The sequence below is a fragment of the Hemicordylus capensis genome, chromosome 2, assembly GCF_027244095.1.
Source record: "Hemicordylus capensis ecotype Gifberg chromosome 2, rHemCap1.1.pri, whole genome shotgun sequence".
Lineage (NCBI taxonomy): Eukaryota > Metazoa > Chordata > Lepidosauria > Squamata > Cordylidae > Hemicordylus > Hemicordylus capensis.
The window spans coordinates 211,298,525-211,317,414 of NC_069658.1; the positions used below are offsets into that span (position 1 = coordinate 211,298,525).

Consider the following 18,890-nt stretch of genomic DNA (forward strand, 5'->3'; position numbering starts at 1 on the left):
GGAAGCTGCTTCCCACCCGGTCAGACCCTTGGTCCCCCTAGCTCAGGATTGTCTACACAGACTGGCAGCGGCTTCTCCAAAGTCGCAGTTCCCTGCTACGTGGGCAAAGAGGGACCTTTTTAGAGTGGCGATTCTCTTTGAGCAGGGGGAGAGCAACTGGACCTATCCACACACACACACAGCATTCCTCCAGTGGCTGTTGCTGGTGTCTATCTTACGTTTCTTTTTTAGATTGTGAGCCCTCTTATTTGTTTCTCGATGTAAACCGCTTTGGAAACTTTTGCTGAAAAGTGGTATATTTGTTATAGTACCAGTAGCACAGGCAGGAGTCTCTCTCAGCCCTATCTGCTGCCAAGAAGCGAACTTGGAACCTTCTGCAGGCAAGCAGGCAGGTGCTCTTCCCAGAGTGGCACCATCCCCTGAGGGGGAATACCTTACAGCACTCACACGTGAGGTCTCCCATTCAAATGCAAACCAGGGTGGACCCCACTTAGCAAAGGGGACAATTCATGCTTGCTACTACAAGACCAGCTCTCCTCCCATTCAAGCCTTAGTTGCAGGTATCTGGCATGACTGAGCCAGATTTGTGCACTTTTAATGCAGACCATCGCACTTCTCTCCTTTGCTCAAAAGGAGATGCAAACCTCTCACTTGGCGCTTGGAGCAGCCAACACTTCCAGAAGTTTAGCGCCGAGGGATTTAGGGCATTACCCAGGATTTTAGGGTGGTACCCAGTTATTCATAACCAGCGGTCCCTCTAACAGGGATTCCCAGATGCTTTTGAGTACAATTCCCAGCATCCTCAGCTGCACTGGCCTTCGGCTGGGGATGCTGAGAGTTGTAGTCAACAGCATCTGGGATTCCCTGTTACTAGGACCAGTGGTCACCATTAAGCCCTCTGAAACCGATGAGGCAAGTTAGCCGCAACTCACTCAAATCCCGTTAATTTCAACAGGACTTAGCTAACTTAGTCTGGATGCGATACTGCCCGTAAAATTTCAGAAAGTTGGGGAAATGGTAGCCAGACAGGACTTTGGCGGTCTCTCAGCCCAGTTCCCCAGTCAGTGTAGGCATTTCCTAGAGCAAGAAAAGATTCCTGCTACTACCCACTAGCCTGTTGCTGCTGAAGACTAAAGACTCTAAAGAGTAAACAGATCTCTTGTGGCACACAGTTCCACAGAGGCCAGATCATCACACACAGTGAGCTCTAGCCCATCAAAGTGTTCGTTTCAAGGGCCACAAGGCCTTGTTTCGAAGTCTTGAGTTTCTCCCCACTTGTTTTAGGAGGCTGAACTTTGCTAAGAACCGAGAAGATGGAAGCAGACAGTACAACTCCCTGGCCACACCTCCCTAGGCCCTCAAGGCAGAGAGTATAAGGAAAATTCAGCATAATGTAGTGGCATATTATCCTTTCCCCTTGCCCATGCGTCTGCTTTCATTCCTGCTCCTAATGCACATAGATAACTGAGCAACTTATTGCCTATTAGGGAAACGGGGAAATAAGTGACAGGTGGGGAACATGTAGGGGGAGGGGGAGACCTCATTAGGAGTGACATCCTGTAACAGCCACTCAATAATCAAGTGCCTCTAAAGCATTTTGCCGGCCCCCAAGATACCTGGATGGCGGGGGGGGGTGAGAATACTTCCGTGTGGAAGCCACAAAAACGCCATCTGCCTGCGTTAATTGCAACAAGGAGCTTTTAGCTTTAAATTCAATAATGGAGATGCAAGTAGAAATTCCCCCAAGAGAGCATCACTTCCCAAGTTCTAATGGCCTGAGAGTCTGAAGTTTAAGGAGGAAAGCTTCTCTTCAGAAGACAAACACCAGGAATTCAGAAGCCAAACTTGCAAGCTTCGTTGGCTTCTGAGTACTTAAAAACCAAGCCCTCATGCATGGTTACCTTGCCATCAGGAGGACTCAAAATCCAGTTTGGTTGGTTGGTTTTTAAACAAACCAGATTTCATCAGAACCTACATAGCACACTTCAAGTGTGCCCTTTGAAAGCCCTCTTCCTTCCACACATACACTGTTTTATCTAGATTAGGGTTGGATTTTAATTTGTTTTCCAAAGCTAAGCTCTTTGGTTCGGTATCACTCACTGTGTATTCTGCGTGTTTTTTCCCATACCATTTCATCCACTTTCGGAATTCTTTGTCCATCGTCTAGAAAGGCAGGGTGGAGGGAGACGAGGAGAGGAGAAAGACGAAGAGAGGAGATGAAAGGAGAGGGACAGAAGAGGGGCGAGAGAAGAAGAGAGGGATAAAACAAAATGTTAAAAAAGACTGTTCCATTAGCAAATCCAGTATCAATAGCTACATTTCATCAAACTGGCAAATGAAGCAACGCGTGGCAGATCCTAACAAAAGCTTGTTATCAAGACTCGGACTCCTGTTTTTTAACTGGAAGAAAAGTGAAGATCACTTTTCAATTCTATTTATTTGAAATATTTGCCTCCTGCTCCTCCAACATAATAGTGCTCAGGGAGGGGACACAAACACAAGAAAACAGAAAAACACAGTATAAAATTAAACTTAATGAAAACAGCAACCAGTTAAAATTAGATAACACAAAGAATTAAATATGGCTCTAACAGCATAGTTCATACAGTTCGTAACATCCAGCTTTTCTTTGGGCAGAATCTGATAAGACACACAGCCTTGATTAGCACCTCTCAAATGCCCCTTGACCTGTGTTGGGAGCTGAGCACAGTATGATGGAAGAGATCCCCATTCAAGTCCCAAAGGACTACGTACCTCAGCGTATTTGGCCGGAATATCAGCTTTCTCCACACCATAGTGATGTTTGCAATTGGTGGCCGCAGCTACTTGTAGAACGACTTGGCCCACACCTGGGGACGGGAGCAAAGAGCAAGCTACAGTTAGCGGTGCTGTATCAAGCACAATGACAGGAAAAGTACACTGTGAGGAAGCAAATCAGCTTGCAAATTTATATTTGTGGTGACAGGTTCAGTAACGAGGCCCTCCACTTTCCGTTGTGCAACATTTTATTTTCCTAGTTTTGTTTGCAAAACCCTTTTAAGCACTCAAAATTTTTTTGAAAAACCTTCACGTTAGTTATCCTTGTATTCATTTTATAGAGCTCTGTTTCATGCAGAACATCAAACCCTTTTGACTGCAGTGCATCCAAGTCAGTTACTGAACCACTTTTTAAGAAGTTAGCTTCTGAACCGGAGGATGAAAAGATCCCTATGAACCTGGACAGAGTTCAGATTTGGAATGTGCCAACTGCCTGGATTTCAGAAGATGTGTTCTGGGTCCTTGAACACAGTTGGTCTGCTTTGCCAACGCGTCCTTTCATTGCTGCAGCTCTGCAATACAGACACATACTGATGCAGCCTGCAGGGCTCAGATCATGAAAAGCACCCTTCAACTCCTGCCTGTAGGCTTCCAGCAGCATCTGGTGGGCCACTGTGTGAAACAGGATGCTGGACTAGATGGGCCTTGGGCTTGATCCAGCAGGCCTGTTCTTATGTTCACCTGGAGCAGAGGGCTTTTCTAAGAACCTAACAGCAGCCATGCTGGATTAGGCCCAAGGCTTATCCAGTCCAGCATCCTGTTTCCCACAGTAGCCCACCAGATGCCTCTGAAAAGCCCACAGGCAAGAGGTGAGGACGTGCCCTCTCTCCTGCAGTTGCTCCCCTGCAACTGGGATTGAGAGGCATTGTGCCTCTGCGGCTGGAGGTAGCCTATAACCACCAAACTAGTAGCCATTGATAGACCTATCCTCCATCAATCTTTCCAAGACCCTTTTAAAAGCCATCCAAGCCAGTAGCCATCAGCACATCCTGTGGCAGAGCATTCCATAGATTAATTATGTGCTGTGTGAAGAAATCATTCCTTTTGTCAAATGTCCTGGCCATGAGTTTCATGGGATGACCCCAGGTTGTGGTGTGGTAAGACAGGGAGAAAAAGGTCTCTGTCCACTCTCTACTCCATGCATAAACCTCTACCATGTCTCCTCATAATTACCTCTTTTCCAAACTAAAAAGCCCCAGGTGTTGTAGCCTTGCCTCTTAGGGAATGAATTGTATGGGGGGGCGGGGGCGGGGGCGCCACACAGCGGGAGAGAGAAGCCACTTTTGCATAGACACATTGCTACTTCCTTTATTTGCTGATCAGGTTGCAGAAAGGTCTGCCAGTAATGGAGCGGAGGAGGGCCTAGTGATCCCACTAAAAGGGATTTCCAGATGTTGTTGACTACAACTCTCAGAATCCCCAGCTCAAGGCCACTGCAGCTGGGGATGCTGAGAGTTGTAGTCGACATCTGGAAACCCCTGTTAGAGGGAACAGTGGGAGGGCCTCCAGTCACTAAAGCACCACCAATTCAGTGCCTTGCTTCAACAGAATGCCACAGCTCCATCCTGTGGATTCTCTTGGCTTTTTTAAAGAACGGATTGCTATCCTTAATTGGTATGCAGTGTGCGGGGCTTGCTTTCCAAGCAAACCGGAAGCTGCCCTTGTGAGGATTTTAATCTTACAGGGTGGGGTACACATAAATTGTGCACTCTGCTTGTTCACAGACAGGCTAGAGGACAATTCTGCAGAAGGTGGCGTGATGCGGGGAGACGAGAGACAGGGACGGCCATCGCTTACCACTACCCAAGTCGACAAACAGGTCGTCTTCCGTCATCTTGATCTCATCTATCATCTGGGCCACCAAGTCAAAGGACGTCTCTCCGTACACCTCTGGGGAAAAGGGCTCATAGTTGTTGAGTTTCTCTGGGTCGGTCACCGAGTGGTTATAGACTTGCTGGAGGATATGGCGGAGGAGCCCATTGGAGGGGCGGGTATTGAGCTTCATGGGCTGAGTGGTTCCTTTCCACTGGAGGAAAAAAGGAGGAAGGGAAGACAGCATGTCAAAAACCATGTTTAAGTATTGGCTGCGAACCAGGGTGCAAAACCACAGTTTCCACTAACCATGGTTAAGACAGGGGGTCTTGTTCTTGGGCAACCAGATGGTGTTGGATGAAAACTCCCATCATCCCTTGCTACAAGGGCTAAAGGCCGGGGTTTGTCCCAACTTGAACCCAGCTGCCAGCCCAAAAGCCAAGTGCCCCCCAAAGGGACGGCATGGAACACGTACCAATTGGTGAATGCTATCGATGGCACGGTTGTATTTGTCACAAAGCCGTTGCATGCTTTCAAAGCTGGAAAGGTGGGGGGAAAGCAAGGAGGGGGGAGAGAAACAGTTAATCAATTGTGCAAATTAAGATTCCATTAAAGTTGAGCAGAGGAAACGCTTTCTTTGAAAGTGCACGGTGCTACAGGTAGTCTTGTGGGTCCGCCGCACAAGCTCCAGAGAAGCCAACAGAATCAGCAACATCTAAGACTTTGGGCTTTTATTTTGGATGTTTATTCGCTACTCCACACTTGGAGCTCCCAGAGTGATGTATACGTTAGAACTGCCCGGCTGGATCAGACCAAGGCCTTTCCAGACCAGCATCCTTTCCCCCCAAAGTGGCTAACCAGGTGCCCCTGGGAAGCCCAGAAGCAGGGCATGAAGGCCTATCCCTCTCCCACAGCTGCTCTCTTCCAACTGGTATTGAGGGGGAGACTGCCCCTGAACCTGGAGGTTCTATTAACATCAACAAGACTGCAGAATGTGGTTCCACCTTCACCCCACTACCAGCAGCTGTGCAGTGACAGACGAGATGTTCTTTCGAGCAACTTGCCCACTAGTGCTTTGTGCGGCACGATGGCCAAGAGCCCAACTTAGGAATCCGGAAGCCCTCTGTTCAAATCTTGCCCCTGCAGCAAACCCATCAGGTAGTTTTAAGCAAGCCAGTTTCTCTCCCATCTGTACAACGGGGGCCCCACCACCAACCAGCCTTCCAGGGCTTCTCTACGGCAGTGGTTGCCCATCTTTTCCTTTATGCAGACCACGACACCATCAGTGAAAGCTTTTGCAGACCACCACATAAGCAAGCTGTTTTCAACATAGCCTATGGCTGACGGGAGTCAAACTCGTATATCAAGGGGTATTAAAAACTCAGCCATTTCTAATAATTTATTCTGCTCACTCCCAAACATATTGTACTCATCACAGAACATTTACCTGCAGTAGGCTTATCAGTGGGGAAATGATAACTGTTCTCTAATGCAAAGACTGAAAAGGGAGGCAATGTTCTTCAACTCCTCACTTCCTTCAGCCCAATTTCCACCACCCCCCAGCAAAAAAAAAAAAAATCTGCTCCTGAGAGTTGGAGGACCCTCTAGAACAGGATGGCATGAGTACAAGAGACACACAGGATTATATCATCATGATTAGCAGTAGTAGAATAGAATAGAATAAACTTTATTATGATCATAGATCAGGCAGTACAACAAAGACATTACATAAAACTAAGTGTGTAATACAAACAATGTAGCAAAACCTAGCCACATTGAAAGTGATCTCTTTACAAAAGTTAGGTAGCAAAAACTCTAAATAAAATTCATCAGAGTGGCCTGGAAATTTCCCCCAAAGAGGAGAAATTAGTTTTAAACGAGCATCGCTATAAAATAACATGAGGGGTAGTTTCTATGGCACCCATTCCACAGGGGCAAATCCTTAAATTAAACAGAATCCCTTTATATCTACCATCCCTAACAGCCGTCGGAAGGGCGTTTAGGCAGGCAAGAGTAAATAGACACCTAAATTCAGGGATAAAAATATTATCTAAATATGCTGCCGGTTTGGAATTAAAAAGTTGTTTCCCCAGATAGATGCCACTCCTTAGACGGGCTGTATACGCTTGTAACTCTATATCGGCAATACGCTGCTTAATAACTTGCCAGGCCTGATCATATCCTAACCTAAGAATTTCCTCATGGGAGAACCCAAATTGAAGAAGTTTATTGTTAACCAAGGTCTTCCACTTATGATTAAAGCCATCAGTCATTACCAAGGAAGCCAGGCCTACATTGGCAAAAACCAGTCTTAACCAAAACTTTATAACACAGGTCCGGTAATCCGATTCAACCCTAGCGAGACCTACTTCTCGTCTGGTAAGAGAATTGGGAATGCAGGGGGGAACTTGAAGAACAGCTCTAATAAATTTAGACTGTACAGCTCCCAGTGGGCCAAAATTACTACAAGGCCCCAACTGGGCACCATAAAAAAATAAGGGATAAACTTCAGCGACAACTTAATCACTGCTGGGATAAATGAGGCCCCTCTCGTAAAATGGAATGATTTTATTTGTAGAAATTTGAGCAATTTGTATGGACAAATTTAAGTGGGCATTTCATGAACCAGAATACTAAGTCTAATACTAGCAGTAGTGGTATTACATTACCTTTATCTCCCCACCCCTTACAAGGGACCTGAAGTACCCTTGTGGACCACCACCGGTCCGCAGACTTGAGGTTACAAGTTATGATGCCTGCAAACACAGCCCACGCCAGGCTTGTCACCATATTCTTGCAAAATCTCTCTAGGTGAAGGTGTCGTTTGGCCCTGAATCACTTAAACCAACCTCGGAAAAGCATTGCACAAATGCCAGCTACCACTATTAGTAGTTACAGTTTATTGTATTGTTTTAACTTTTATGTGTGTTTTAATTGTTGTTAGCTGCCCAGAGACGTAAGTTTGGGCAGGGTGTAAATTTAATAAATAAAATAAAATAATTCTCATCAAGGACAACCCAATAAGCTTTTGAAGAAGCTCCTAGGGAGGCAGTCTGGAAAGCCACCACCCCGGACCGATCCCAAACGCACCGAGCACCTTGGGAGAAAGAAAAACCGTGAAGCCGGGATAGTGGGTCCCCAATAGACCATGCAAGGTAAGCAAACGTGCAGCACACGTCGTCTGCACAATCTGCACTGTTTCATCTAACAAATCAATAATTGGGGGGTTGTAGAGTGGAGAGGATTGCTGGTCCTGGGGAAGCCAGCAAGAACGACAGGTTGCTTACCTGTAACTTGGGTTCTTCTAGTGGTCATCTGTGCTCTTACACAAATGGGCTTTGCACCTGCGCAGAGACCATATCGGAGCTTCCAAGCTAGAGAACTGCTTTTTGGCAGTAACCCTAACCCCCTCGGTATACAGGCGGCTGCGCGGGCTTCCCGCTCCAGTCTTCTGAGTCCGCAATTCTGAAAGAGACTAGCAGAAAAGACATGAGAAGAGGGGAGGATGGGTGGGTGTGTAAGAGCACAGATGACCACTAGAAGAACCCGTTACAGGTAAGCAACCTGTCGTTCTTCGACGTGGTCTCTGTGCTTTACACGAATGGGCACATAGCAAGCTGCACCCGTGACCTGCTCACCTGGAAGCGGGATCAGGCGAAGATGGGTTGTAGCACCGCCCTGCCAAACGCCATGCCTTTTCTGGCTTGGACATCCAGGGCGTAATGGTGTACAAAGGAGTGCTTAGATGCCCACGTAGCCGCCTGGCAGATGACATCTAGAGGAATGGATCTTTCAAAGGCAGTAGATGTCACAACCGCCCTTGTCGAATGTGCTTTAAGAGAGGGCGGAGGCGGCTTTTTGGCGATTGGGTATGCTAGGGAGATGGTGCGGACCACCCATCTGGATATAGTCTGTGCAGAGGCTTGTTTGCCCTTGTTAGGGCCATAGTGGAACACAAAGAGAGAATTGGAGGTCCAAAAGGCAGAGGTGCGGTCGACGTAAAAGGCAAGCGCCCTTCGGACGTCTAAGGTGCAGAGGCAGCGTTCGGCCGCCGTTGTCAGCTCAGCGAAGAATGCAGGTAAGGAGATAGGTTGAGAGCGGTGGAATGAAGTGACTACTTTTGGAAGAAAGGCAATGTCCAGCCACAGGACGGCCTTTTCCTTGTGGAAGGTGAGGTAAGGAGGGTCAACTCTAAGAGCCCAGGAAGTTCACTGACCCTTCTGGCCGAGGTGATAGCCGTGAGGAAGGCCACTTTACAGGAAAGAAGGTCGAGAGAAATTGTAGCCATGGGTTCGAAGGGAGCGTTCATCAGTGAAGAGAGGACCAAGGTCAGGTCCCAAGCCGGAGCCATGACTGGAGGATCCGGATAAAGGCGAGTGAGACCAAGGAAACGCTTGACAGTGAGGTGCTGGAAACACGAGGGTGTGGAGGCGGGGGAGTTAGCCACTATGGCTACCAGGTGGACCTGCAATGATGAGATTTTAAGTCCGGCCTGCTTGAGAGATAACAAGTAGGCACAGATATGTTCCACAGAAACAGAGAGCAGGGGAATGTCTCTGTCTTGTTGATAGGCTAGAAAGTGGGTCCACTTGTGAGAATAAGAGGAGACTATGGAGGGTTTGCACGAGGCTTGGACTATTTGTAGCAGGTCCGCCAGGAGGGCGGGACTATGTGCCAGGCTGTGAGGTGGAGATGCTGTAGGTCTGGATGGAGGCGGCGACCGTTCTGCATGGAGAGGTGGTGAGGGATGTCCGGGAAGCGGTGATATTGATGGTTAGATAGACGAAGGAGTTGGGGAAACCAGGGTCGCCTGGGCCACCATGGGGCGATGAGGATGCATCACGGGAGATCCTGGGATATCTTCGGAAGGACTCAAGGAAGTAGAGGGATTGGAGGGAAGGCGTAGACGAAGCGGTTCGTCCAAGGCAGGGTAACCGTGTCTCCCAGGGAATTGGGTCCGATCCCGGACTGGGAACAATACTGGTGGCATTGCGCATTTGCTTCTGACGCGAAGAGATCTACATCTGGGAGGAACCAACGGCGGAAGAGGGAGCGGAGCAAGGGGGGATGTAGCTGCCACTCGTGGGACGTTGTTGGAGTCCTGCTGAGCCTATCCGCCGTGACATTGTCCTGTCCTTGTATGTGAACCGCCAAGGGCGTGATATCATGGTGAATGCACCAAAGCCATAGGTCCATGGACAGGAATAGGAGGGGGGTGGAAGAGGTGCCACCCTACCTGTTCAGGTAAGCTTTGGCGGTAGTATTGTCTGTCTGGACGAGGACATGGGAGCCCCATATCAGGGGAAGGAAGGCCTTCAAGGCTTTGAATATCGCTAAGAGCTCGAGATAATTGATATGATGGGAGGCTTCTGCCGGGGTCCAGATGTCGTGGATGTTGTGATTGTTGGCATGGGCACCCCAACCGTCCAGGGATGCATCCGTGGTGAGTAGGAGGGCTGGACGGGGAGGACAGAAGGGGGAGCCAACGATGAGGTTGGCCTCGTCTGTCCACCATAGAAGGGAATGCAGAACCAGAGGCGGAAGCGTCAGTTTGACGGCGAGGGAGTCCTCGTGGGGAGAGAATACGGAGAGAAACCAGTGCTGGAGAAGTCTGGCTCGTAGCCTGGCGTGAGGGAGGACATGGGTGGTGGAAGCCATATGTCCTAATAGGCACTGCACCATGCATGCTGTTTGAGTAGGGTGGCAGAGTAGGTGGGCCGACAAATCCAGGATGGCCTGGGTTCTGCGTCGGGGAAGGAAGCTCTTGGATTGCACAGAATCAAAGAGAATCCCCAAGAATTCTATGGTTATGGAGGGTGTGAGCTTCGATTTGTCGTCGTTCACTTGCAGGCCCAGATCAGAGGAGGGTGATAACTGTGTGAAGGTCTCTGAGGAGAGATTGTGGGTCGTGAGGCACCATGAGCCAATCGTCGAGAAATGGGAAAATTTGAATATTTTGTTGTTGCAGGGCTGCCACCACCGGGGCCATGCATTTGGTGAATACCCGGGGCGCAGATGCCAGTCCGAAAGGAAGTGCGCGGAACTAGTAAGTGTTGTGTGCTATTTGGAAATGGAGGAAACAACGATGCTGAGGTCTGATAGTAATGTGGTAATATGCATCCTTTAGATCGATGGAAACGAACCACTGGTTCTTTTGCAGAAGGGAGATGATTGTAGGAATCGTGACCAGACGGAACCTGCGGTAGGTGATGTAAGAGTTGAGTTCCCGGAGATCCAGGGTGGGGCGAAGGGAGCCGTCCGGCTTGGGAACAGTAAAGTATCTGGAATGGAATTCTGGGGTTTGTGGATTGTGAACCAGTTCTATTACAGATTTGGAGAGTAGAGAGTCGACCTCCTGCAGGAGAGCCGGGGTGGGTGGAGTGGACAATGGAGGGTTGTATGGAGGGGTTGATGCAAACTCTATGGCATAACGCATCCTTACTATGGTCAAGGCCCAGGAGTTCGTGGTGATATTCTCCCAAGTGGCAATGAAGGGGGAGAGCCTGGTTCCCCAGCAGGGAAGAGGGTGTAAGTCATTGGCTGGGGGTTGGGATCCTTTGGACCGGAGCTGCATTTTGGATCCGGTGAAGTTGGAGCGCTTTCTGTAAGGTTGATATCTGTTGGAGCGAAAGGACTTGTCCTGGGGTTGACAGTACTGTTTAGAGGAGTATGATTGGCGTTGCCATTTTTGAGATTTATAGTGACGGGTTGAGGAATGTTGAAGGCCCATGGAGCGGGCTATATTACGCAGTTTCTGTGCTTTCTGAAGAGTATCATCTGTCTTCTCTCCAAATAGGGATGAACCATCAAAGGGCAGATCCTCGACTCTGGACCTGGCATCGGGCATGAGACCCGAATATCTAAGCCAAGCATGGCGGCGGAGGGCGGCGGAAGTTGCCATTACTTTGGCGGCCCCTTCCATGGAGTGGTGAATTGCATGCAGTTCTTGTTTAGAGACCTGCGTGGCCTCCCGAAGGAAGACCTTGGCCAGGACCTGTTGTTCTTCCAGAAGGTGATCTAAGAAAGGAGCAACATGGTCCCGAAGAAAGGATTGATACTTGGCATAGTATGCCTGGTAGTTTGTGATTCTGGTCAATAAAGAAGCAATGGAGTATAGTCGTCTTCCAAACCTGTCTAATTTCTTTCCCTCTTTGTCGGGTGGGGTGGAAGAGGTATAGCCAGGCGCGTAACAATTATAGGGCAAGGGGAGACAGTTGTCTGGGGGCCCCACTGCCTGGAGGGGCACCCCAGAAGCACCTCATGTGACTCTCCATTGCCCCCTGCCCAGCCCCATAGCCTCTCAGCCACTTGCCCTCTTCTCCATCTCTCCTGCTTGTTCTGCTGGCCGCAATCGAAGCAGCAGGCAAGCTGCAAAGAGCTCCATTTCTCCCGCCTCTCAGCTGATCGGTGGGTGGGCGGGGCTTCCACGGAGGCCTCCGTGTAGGCCGCAGTGAAGCCTGAACTCAAGTAGGGCCCAAGCCAGCCAGGAAGGAGGAGGCAGCCAGAGTGTTCTCTGCAGCAGAAGACCCCTTGCTGCCCTGCTTAACCCAGACCAGCATTTGCCAGGTAGAGTGTGAACTCCTTTTTGTGGTTACCTTTCCCGCCCCCCCCCATATATAGGGATCTGCTTGCCATAGGGCTTGGATATGGGGTGGGGGGAGGGACCGAGAAGTCTCTGAATATTTATTTTGAAACAGCTTGGAAAATTTGCTGACTTAAAAAAAACTATCTAAAAAGTCCTATAAGTGGCTTGTTTCATGGCAGAAAATTGCAAAAACTTCTGGAACAGTATTTTATTAATGTTATTTATTCATTCATTCATTTATAAATGCACTTATGTTCAAGTTGTTTTGCAACCCAGAAGGTCTGAGTGAGAACTGTGAAGCATGTGTGGTGCTTTTATTTTATTTTTCTTGTGTGTGAACTGCTCCCCAATAACTTGCAGGGACTTCAGGGTAAATCTGGCCAACATGTGAATGCAGCACCTCCATTCCAGAGGAGATGTGTCTTAAAGGGCTTTAAAAGCCTCCTGTGAAAAACCTCCTGCAATCAAACTTGACTGAATTTGTTCAGAATTCTGGGAAAACAAACATAGGTTCACCCTGCATGGTTGAAAGTCTCCTTGGCTAATCTGCAGCGAGGGGGCCATTTTAATCATTCATCTTTCTAGTGTGTTCTAGGCATTAAAAGTAAAACAAATGTATAGTACTCAATGTATATCACTATATATTGTGACGTGTGTGTGTGTATTCAGTGAAATGTATTTGCAGGCAGCATACTTATTTTGGAATATCAGACTTAAATCCTTGGGAGCCTGGAGTGTGCGGAGGCCCTGGACTTTGGTGGGGGGGGGCATTTTAAAATCTTGTCTCTGGGCCCACTCCAACCTTGCTACGCCCCTGGGTATAGCCCCTGAATTTGGAAAGGGAGGATTCGACCACAATCGAATCCTTAGCAGGATGCTGTTTTAAGAAGGAATCATCCTGTTCTGTGGAGGCATGAACCTTGTAAAAAGAGTCCAGCTGTTTAGAAGTCTGTGGGAGAGAGGACGGTTTGATCCAACAGGTTTTGGCCACTTTAAGAATGGACGGGTTCAACGGTAACGATACCGACGGGCGGGCGTCCTCCTCGATTAATTGAAAAAGAGGGTCAGGCTCAGATTTGTCTCCCTGAGCCAGTTAGACTCCAAGGGAAGCTGCCATACATGAGACAAAGTCTGCATAAACACGGAAGTCCTCCGACGGAGCTGGGTCTCAAGTCCAGCAATAAGGAAGGGGGCGAAGAGCCCAGAGATATCCGATCGGATAAGGAGGATACAGGGCCCTCTTCGTCTGAAGACGAGTCGGTCGATACCGGAGGTTGAAGGGGTTGAATCCGGAGTCAAGGCGTTGGCCTCGAGATGGGGGCAATAGTAGCTGCCTGCACCGGCGAGTTTCTGGGTGGAACCCGTGGAGGTAGAAGAGACGTGGTCTGGGGAGCGGGAGGAGGAGGCAAAGTTGTCAGTCCCGAAGGTGGTTTCGGAAGCGGAACCGAGGCCAAGAAGCAAGGGGAGGCCAAAGATCGAAGGGGCGGCTCCGCAGCCATGGAGGCCCGATGGCGTTGGCGAACCTCTTGATGAGCGTAGAAGTAGTCAGCCTCTTCCTCAACTTGTCTGGCATAGCGCACGTCGAGAGCAGCTTCCAACTCCCGGTTGGTCCAGCGGCATGGTTGTTCGGGAGGGAGCTCCTCAGGCTGAAAGGCGTGGTCGGACTCGTACACGGGATCGTGTGGGCTGGAGTTGTAAACGACTTCGGTATCTAAGACCGTTTCAGTGTGTAGAGTTCGGGATCGACGTTCAGCATCATGCGTCGACCTGTGCTTTTTTGCTGGAGGTTCAGAAGGGGCGTGACGGTCCTTCTTTCTCTTCTTTTTGGACAGCTGGACAGAACGCGATTCAATCAAGGCCGCTGTCGAGATCGACACTGCCATCGAACTCTTTGGTATCGACGTCGAAGACCGAGCCGCAGGATCAATGGGCACATTAAACTCGGGGGTAGTTGCCGAGACTCCCGGAGGAACAGAAATGGGCTGTAAGCCCCGAGCTGCAGGAGAGGTGTTGGACGAAGCCTGCATGGTGGACAGTTTGTCCAAGCCTGTAGGGTGGAACGACTGTTCCCAAAGCCAAGAACGAAGCCGAGAGGCCAGATTCTTGCGTGCCTGCTTGGTAAAGGCCACACAGTCTATGCAAGAGCCAGCTTTATGTGACTTACCAAGACAAAAAAGGCGAGTTTGTGGCCATCAGTCGAAGGGATCTTGGATTTGCAGCAACCACACTGCTTAAATTGTGTAGTTTTTGCCATAGGCCGAAGAAGGTAAATGCAGAGAAGTGGAGGCGTAGGATCTGCAGGACACCGGGCCCGAAGGCCATGACGAGGTGGGAAACGAAACTAAGAGTTATCGGGGGGGGGTATGTGAAATAAAAATGCTAAAGAAGGGAAGTACTGAACTAAAAATGAGGAGAAAAGAGGGAAAGAGAATTATTATTATTATTATTATTATTATTACATTTATATCCCACTCTTCCTCCAAGGAGCCCAGAGCGGTGTACTACATACTTGAGCTTCGCCTCACAACAACCCTGTGAAGTAGGTTAGGCTGAGAGAGAAGTGACTGGCCCAGAGTCACCCAGCTAGTTTCATGGCTGAATGGGGATTTGAACTTGGGTCTCCCCGGTCCTAGCCCAGCACTCTAACCACTACACCATGCTGGCTCTCTGAATGCAGTACTTGCAAAGCGTCTAGCAAGGAAGAGCTCATGATGTGTCTTTGATCGCGGACAAAGAAAGACTGGAGCAGGAAGCCCGCGCAGCCGCCTATATACCGAGGGGGTGAGGCTACCGCCAAAAAGCAGTTCTCTAGCTTGGAAGCGCCGATGTGGTCTCTGCGCAGGCGCGAAGCCCATTCGTGTAAAGCACAGAGACCACGTCGAAGAACTGTCCCCTTCGCTAGGCTGGTTTGCATTTGAATGGGAGACCACATGTGGAGAGCACTGTCAGATAGGGGATGGGGCCACTCTGGGAAGAGCATCAGGTTCCCTCCCCGGCATCTCCTAGACAGGGCTGGGAGAGACTCCTGCCTGCAACCTTGGAGAAGCTGCTGCCAGTCTGGGTAGACCATACTGAGCTAGATGGACCAAGGGTCTGACTCAGTAGACAGCAGCTTTCTATGTTCCTCGAGTCCACAGAAGCACCCTCCCTCAGCATCAAAGGTGGCCAAGCTCAAGGGCTTGACTCGACCAAGAGAGCAGCACGCTGAACCGCAGGCGTATGAGGCTGCAGGGATGAGGTAGCTGGCCTGGCTGTCCTTTCCTAACCAGCAGAGGATGAAAGGATTAAAGAATCATCTCAGGACAGGGCAAGAGGGAGGGGCCACTACCACTGGCAGTCACATGCCCATTGCATAATCAGATTTCAAACATCACTGCAGAGGACCGTTAGCATGAAGCCGTGCCAAAGCGGCACGAGAGGGAACCAGGGCCGGCCAGCAATGCTGGTGTTTACTTACTGAAATATTTATGCTCCACCTTCCAGGCTCGAAGGGGATCCCCACCCTCACAGTGGCTGACAACTGAGTGCAAGAAGGACCCAACACACCACAAAGCAAAACAAAGAGCCACTTAACATCACAGGGGTGGGGGGAATAAACACTAAAGCAACCCCAAGGCACACTGAGACGAAGTACTGCATTCTGTCCTGGTCACCACATCTAAAAAAGGACATTGCAGAACTGGGAAAGGTGCCGAAGAGGGCAACCCAGATGGTCAGGGGCCTGGAGCACCTTCCTTACGAGGCAAGGCTACAGCACCTGGGGCTCTTTAGCTTGGAAAAAAGTCGACTGAGGAGATACATGACAGAGGTCTGTAAAATCATGCATGGTATAGAGAGAGTGGATATAAAGAAATTTTTTCTCCCTCTCTCTCACTAGAACCAGAGGTCATCTCCTGAAACTGATGGCCAGGAAATTTAGGATCGACAAAGAGTAGTACTTTTTTTTTACAACACGCATAATTAATCTATGGAATTCTCTGCCATGGAACGCGGTTATGGCCACTAGTCTGAATGTCTTTAAAAGAGGCCAATTCATGGGGGACAGGTCTATCAATGGTTACTAGTCTGGTGGCTATAGGCCAGCTCCAACCTCAGAGGCAAGATGCCACTAAATACCAGTTGCAGCTTGCCTGTGGGCTTCTCAGAGGCATCTGGTGGGCCACTGTGTGGAACAGGACGCTGGACTAGATGGGCCTCCTTGGGCCTTATCCAGCAGGGCTGTTCTTATGTTCTTAAACACAGTCCTTGAAGTATGCCGGCATGCAGCCAACAGAGCAAGGGGGCCCAAGAGGTCTCCCTGGAGTAAATTGGCTCCTTGCTTACTACTGTGCAACATCAACTGGTAAGTACTGCACCCCACAAGCAGGTACAGCCAACATTGCTCGCTCTTTTGCAATGTCTGCATAAAGAAAACCCAAGGTGTGTTCTGAATGCATACCACTTGCTTTCCTATTTGGAATAGCTGCTTGTTTGCACCCAGATGGTCTGTGCCCTTCTTATGATATCAGCGGGGAAGCTCCAGTTGTGTTTCCACAGAACGATGCCTGCTGTGGAAAGCCAGATCCCACCAGGCTTCATGAACCGTGGACAGCATCAGCCCGTCTAAAACAGACACACTGACAATGTGGGAAAGGGCCGTCGCTCAGTGGCGGAGTCCTTGCCTTGCCTGCAGAAGGTCCCAGGTTCAATCCCTAGCAGCTTCTCCAGGATGGGCTGGGAGACACCCTTCTCCGCCTTAAATCCCAGAGCGCTGCTGCCAGTCAGTGTAGACAGACCAATGAGCTGGCTCAGTCCGGAATTGCTCCCTGTGCTCGTCAGGAGCAAACAGAGCTCTTGGCTGAACCCCTGCAGGAAGTCCCAGGTTCAACTTCCAGGTACGGATTGTGGGGGCGGGGATCTTGCTCCACCTGAAATCTGCTGCCAGCCCGTGCAGGCAATATAAAGCTAACTGGTCTGACTCCGCAGTGCCTTTGAAAGTGTCAAATGTGGAGTGGAGGCAAGCCGGGGGAGGAGGACGACCCAGAACCAACCCCCTTCGCAGAATGATGGGTTTTTGATGCTCCCAAACGGCCAGAAAAACAAGCAAGGGGCTTGCATAACCGCCACTGACTACACGATGCAGCACCTCACAGACACAAGAGCAGCACCCGGCATCTGGCCAAGCTCTCTGCGGGCGGTGCAGGTTTTCCACTGAAAGAACCGGCTCTCAAAAACAAAATGCCGTGAGACGCAGCGGGGAGAGGTGCTGCCCACAGCGAACCCAAGGCCACAGAGCCCAGCCAGTTAATGTTTAACGTGGCCCAGGATTAGCTTTAACGCTGCACAGATATCAAGTATTGGCTTGACCGGCTGGTTGCGTTCCCTCGCAGCAATGGAACAAGGGGGATGGGACTCTGGCTCAGGGGCCGAGCACCCGCCTTGCCGGGAGGAGGCCTCCATTTCCGCCCCCGGCATCTCCAGTTAGGGCTGGGGAAGACTCTTCTCCGCCTGAAACCCCAAGATGTGACCCATCCACAGAGACAAGACCGAGCCAGAAGGACCAACGGCCTGCTCGCTCCATCCACTAAGGAGTCCGGCAGCTCCGCTTAACGCAGCCGCCACGTGCAAATGTGTGTGCCCCGCGGAGCCCCGTTCTACCAGATGGTTACCTGGGAAACAGCAAGGCACTTACCTTTTAGTATCGTAGTCAATTAAAACGTAGTTTTCCATAGCAAGCTTGAGGTCTGGAATTTCTTCGCAGACCCACCTTCAAGGAAACAGAAAGGAGAGACATGAACCGTCTGGCCCCAGAGCATGGTCTAAGGGACACCTTGCTGAAGCCAAGCAGCTCTTGGCGTGGTCAGTGCCTGGATGGGAGACCCATGTATGCCACCTCCGGGGGTGGGGGGGAGGCATGACTCAGTGGCAGAGCACCTGCTTTGCATGCAGACGGTCCCAGGTTCAATCCCTGCAGGCGGCATCTCCAGGTAGAGCTGGGAGAGACTCCTGCCTGAAACCCTGGAGAGCCACTGCCAGTCAGTGCAGACAATACTGAGCTAGATGGATCAGTGGCCTGACTCAGTAGGCAGCGGCTTCCTACGTAACCCTTGAATGCCACTCCAAAAAAAGGGAACAGTTCACCTATCCCCCACACAGTTCTACAGATCATTTGTGGCTCACGGACATCTTGGGAGGCAGAAGGAATCGACTCCAACTTATTGAAGCCACCCAGACGGAAGCCTGACATCCCACAGGCAGCCAAAGAAGCGGCTATTTAGGAGCCCGGGAAATACTCCAGGCTTGCATGTATCCTGTGTGCTTCAAGCACCCAAGGTACATCACGTACATCCTCCCAGGAATTCTTACGCCAGGCAGGCAAGGTAGGCCGACCGAAGAAGCCATTCAGGAGAGACGCCTTCCCTCCAACACCCCAGGGCCCTCCGTGAGCTGCAGAGGAGGACGAGCAGGGAGGCGGCGGCTTCTTTGGCCTTTCCCCGAATCCCCGGAAATCCAGGGAGGGGTCGGCGAGAGGGATCTTTGCCAGCAGCCAGCCCGTCGGGGGCTCACCCAGTTGAGGTCTGACAACTGGCGGTGCCTGCAGCTCCCGCTGGAGCCCCCACAACGCCGAGAGGCCGCCATGCCAATAGGGAGGGCGAGGCAAGACTGCTTGCCCAAGCGTCCGTAGCCAAGGCAGGCC

General features: G+C 50.3%; 1 protein-coding gene across 5 annotated transcripts in view; it reads right to left on the minus strand.

The window, feature by feature from the left end:
- Nucleotides 1-18,890, minus strand: part of DOT1L (DOT1 like histone lysine methyltransferase) — an 89,044-nt gene that overhangs the window by 46,630 nt on the left and 23,524 nt on the right. For all 5 annotated transcript variants that reach the window (XM_053291877.1, XM_053291876.1, XM_053291875.1 and 2 more), the window contains exons 3-7: nt 17,886-17,960; nt 5,105-5,168; nt 4,615-4,843; nt 2,755-2,849; nt 2,101-2,163 (exon numbers count right to left, since the gene is read on the minus strand). In XM_053291877.1, coding sequence (XP_053147852.1) covers nt 2,101-2,163; nt 2,755-2,849; nt 4,615-4,843; nt 5,105-5,168; nt 17,886-17,923 — 489 coding nt within the window. In that variant the 5' untranslated portion in view covers nt 17,924-17,960. The remainder of the gene's footprint in view (nt 1-2,100; nt 2,164-2,754; nt 2,850-4,614; nt 4,844-5,104; nt 5,169-17,885; nt 17,961-18,890) is intronic.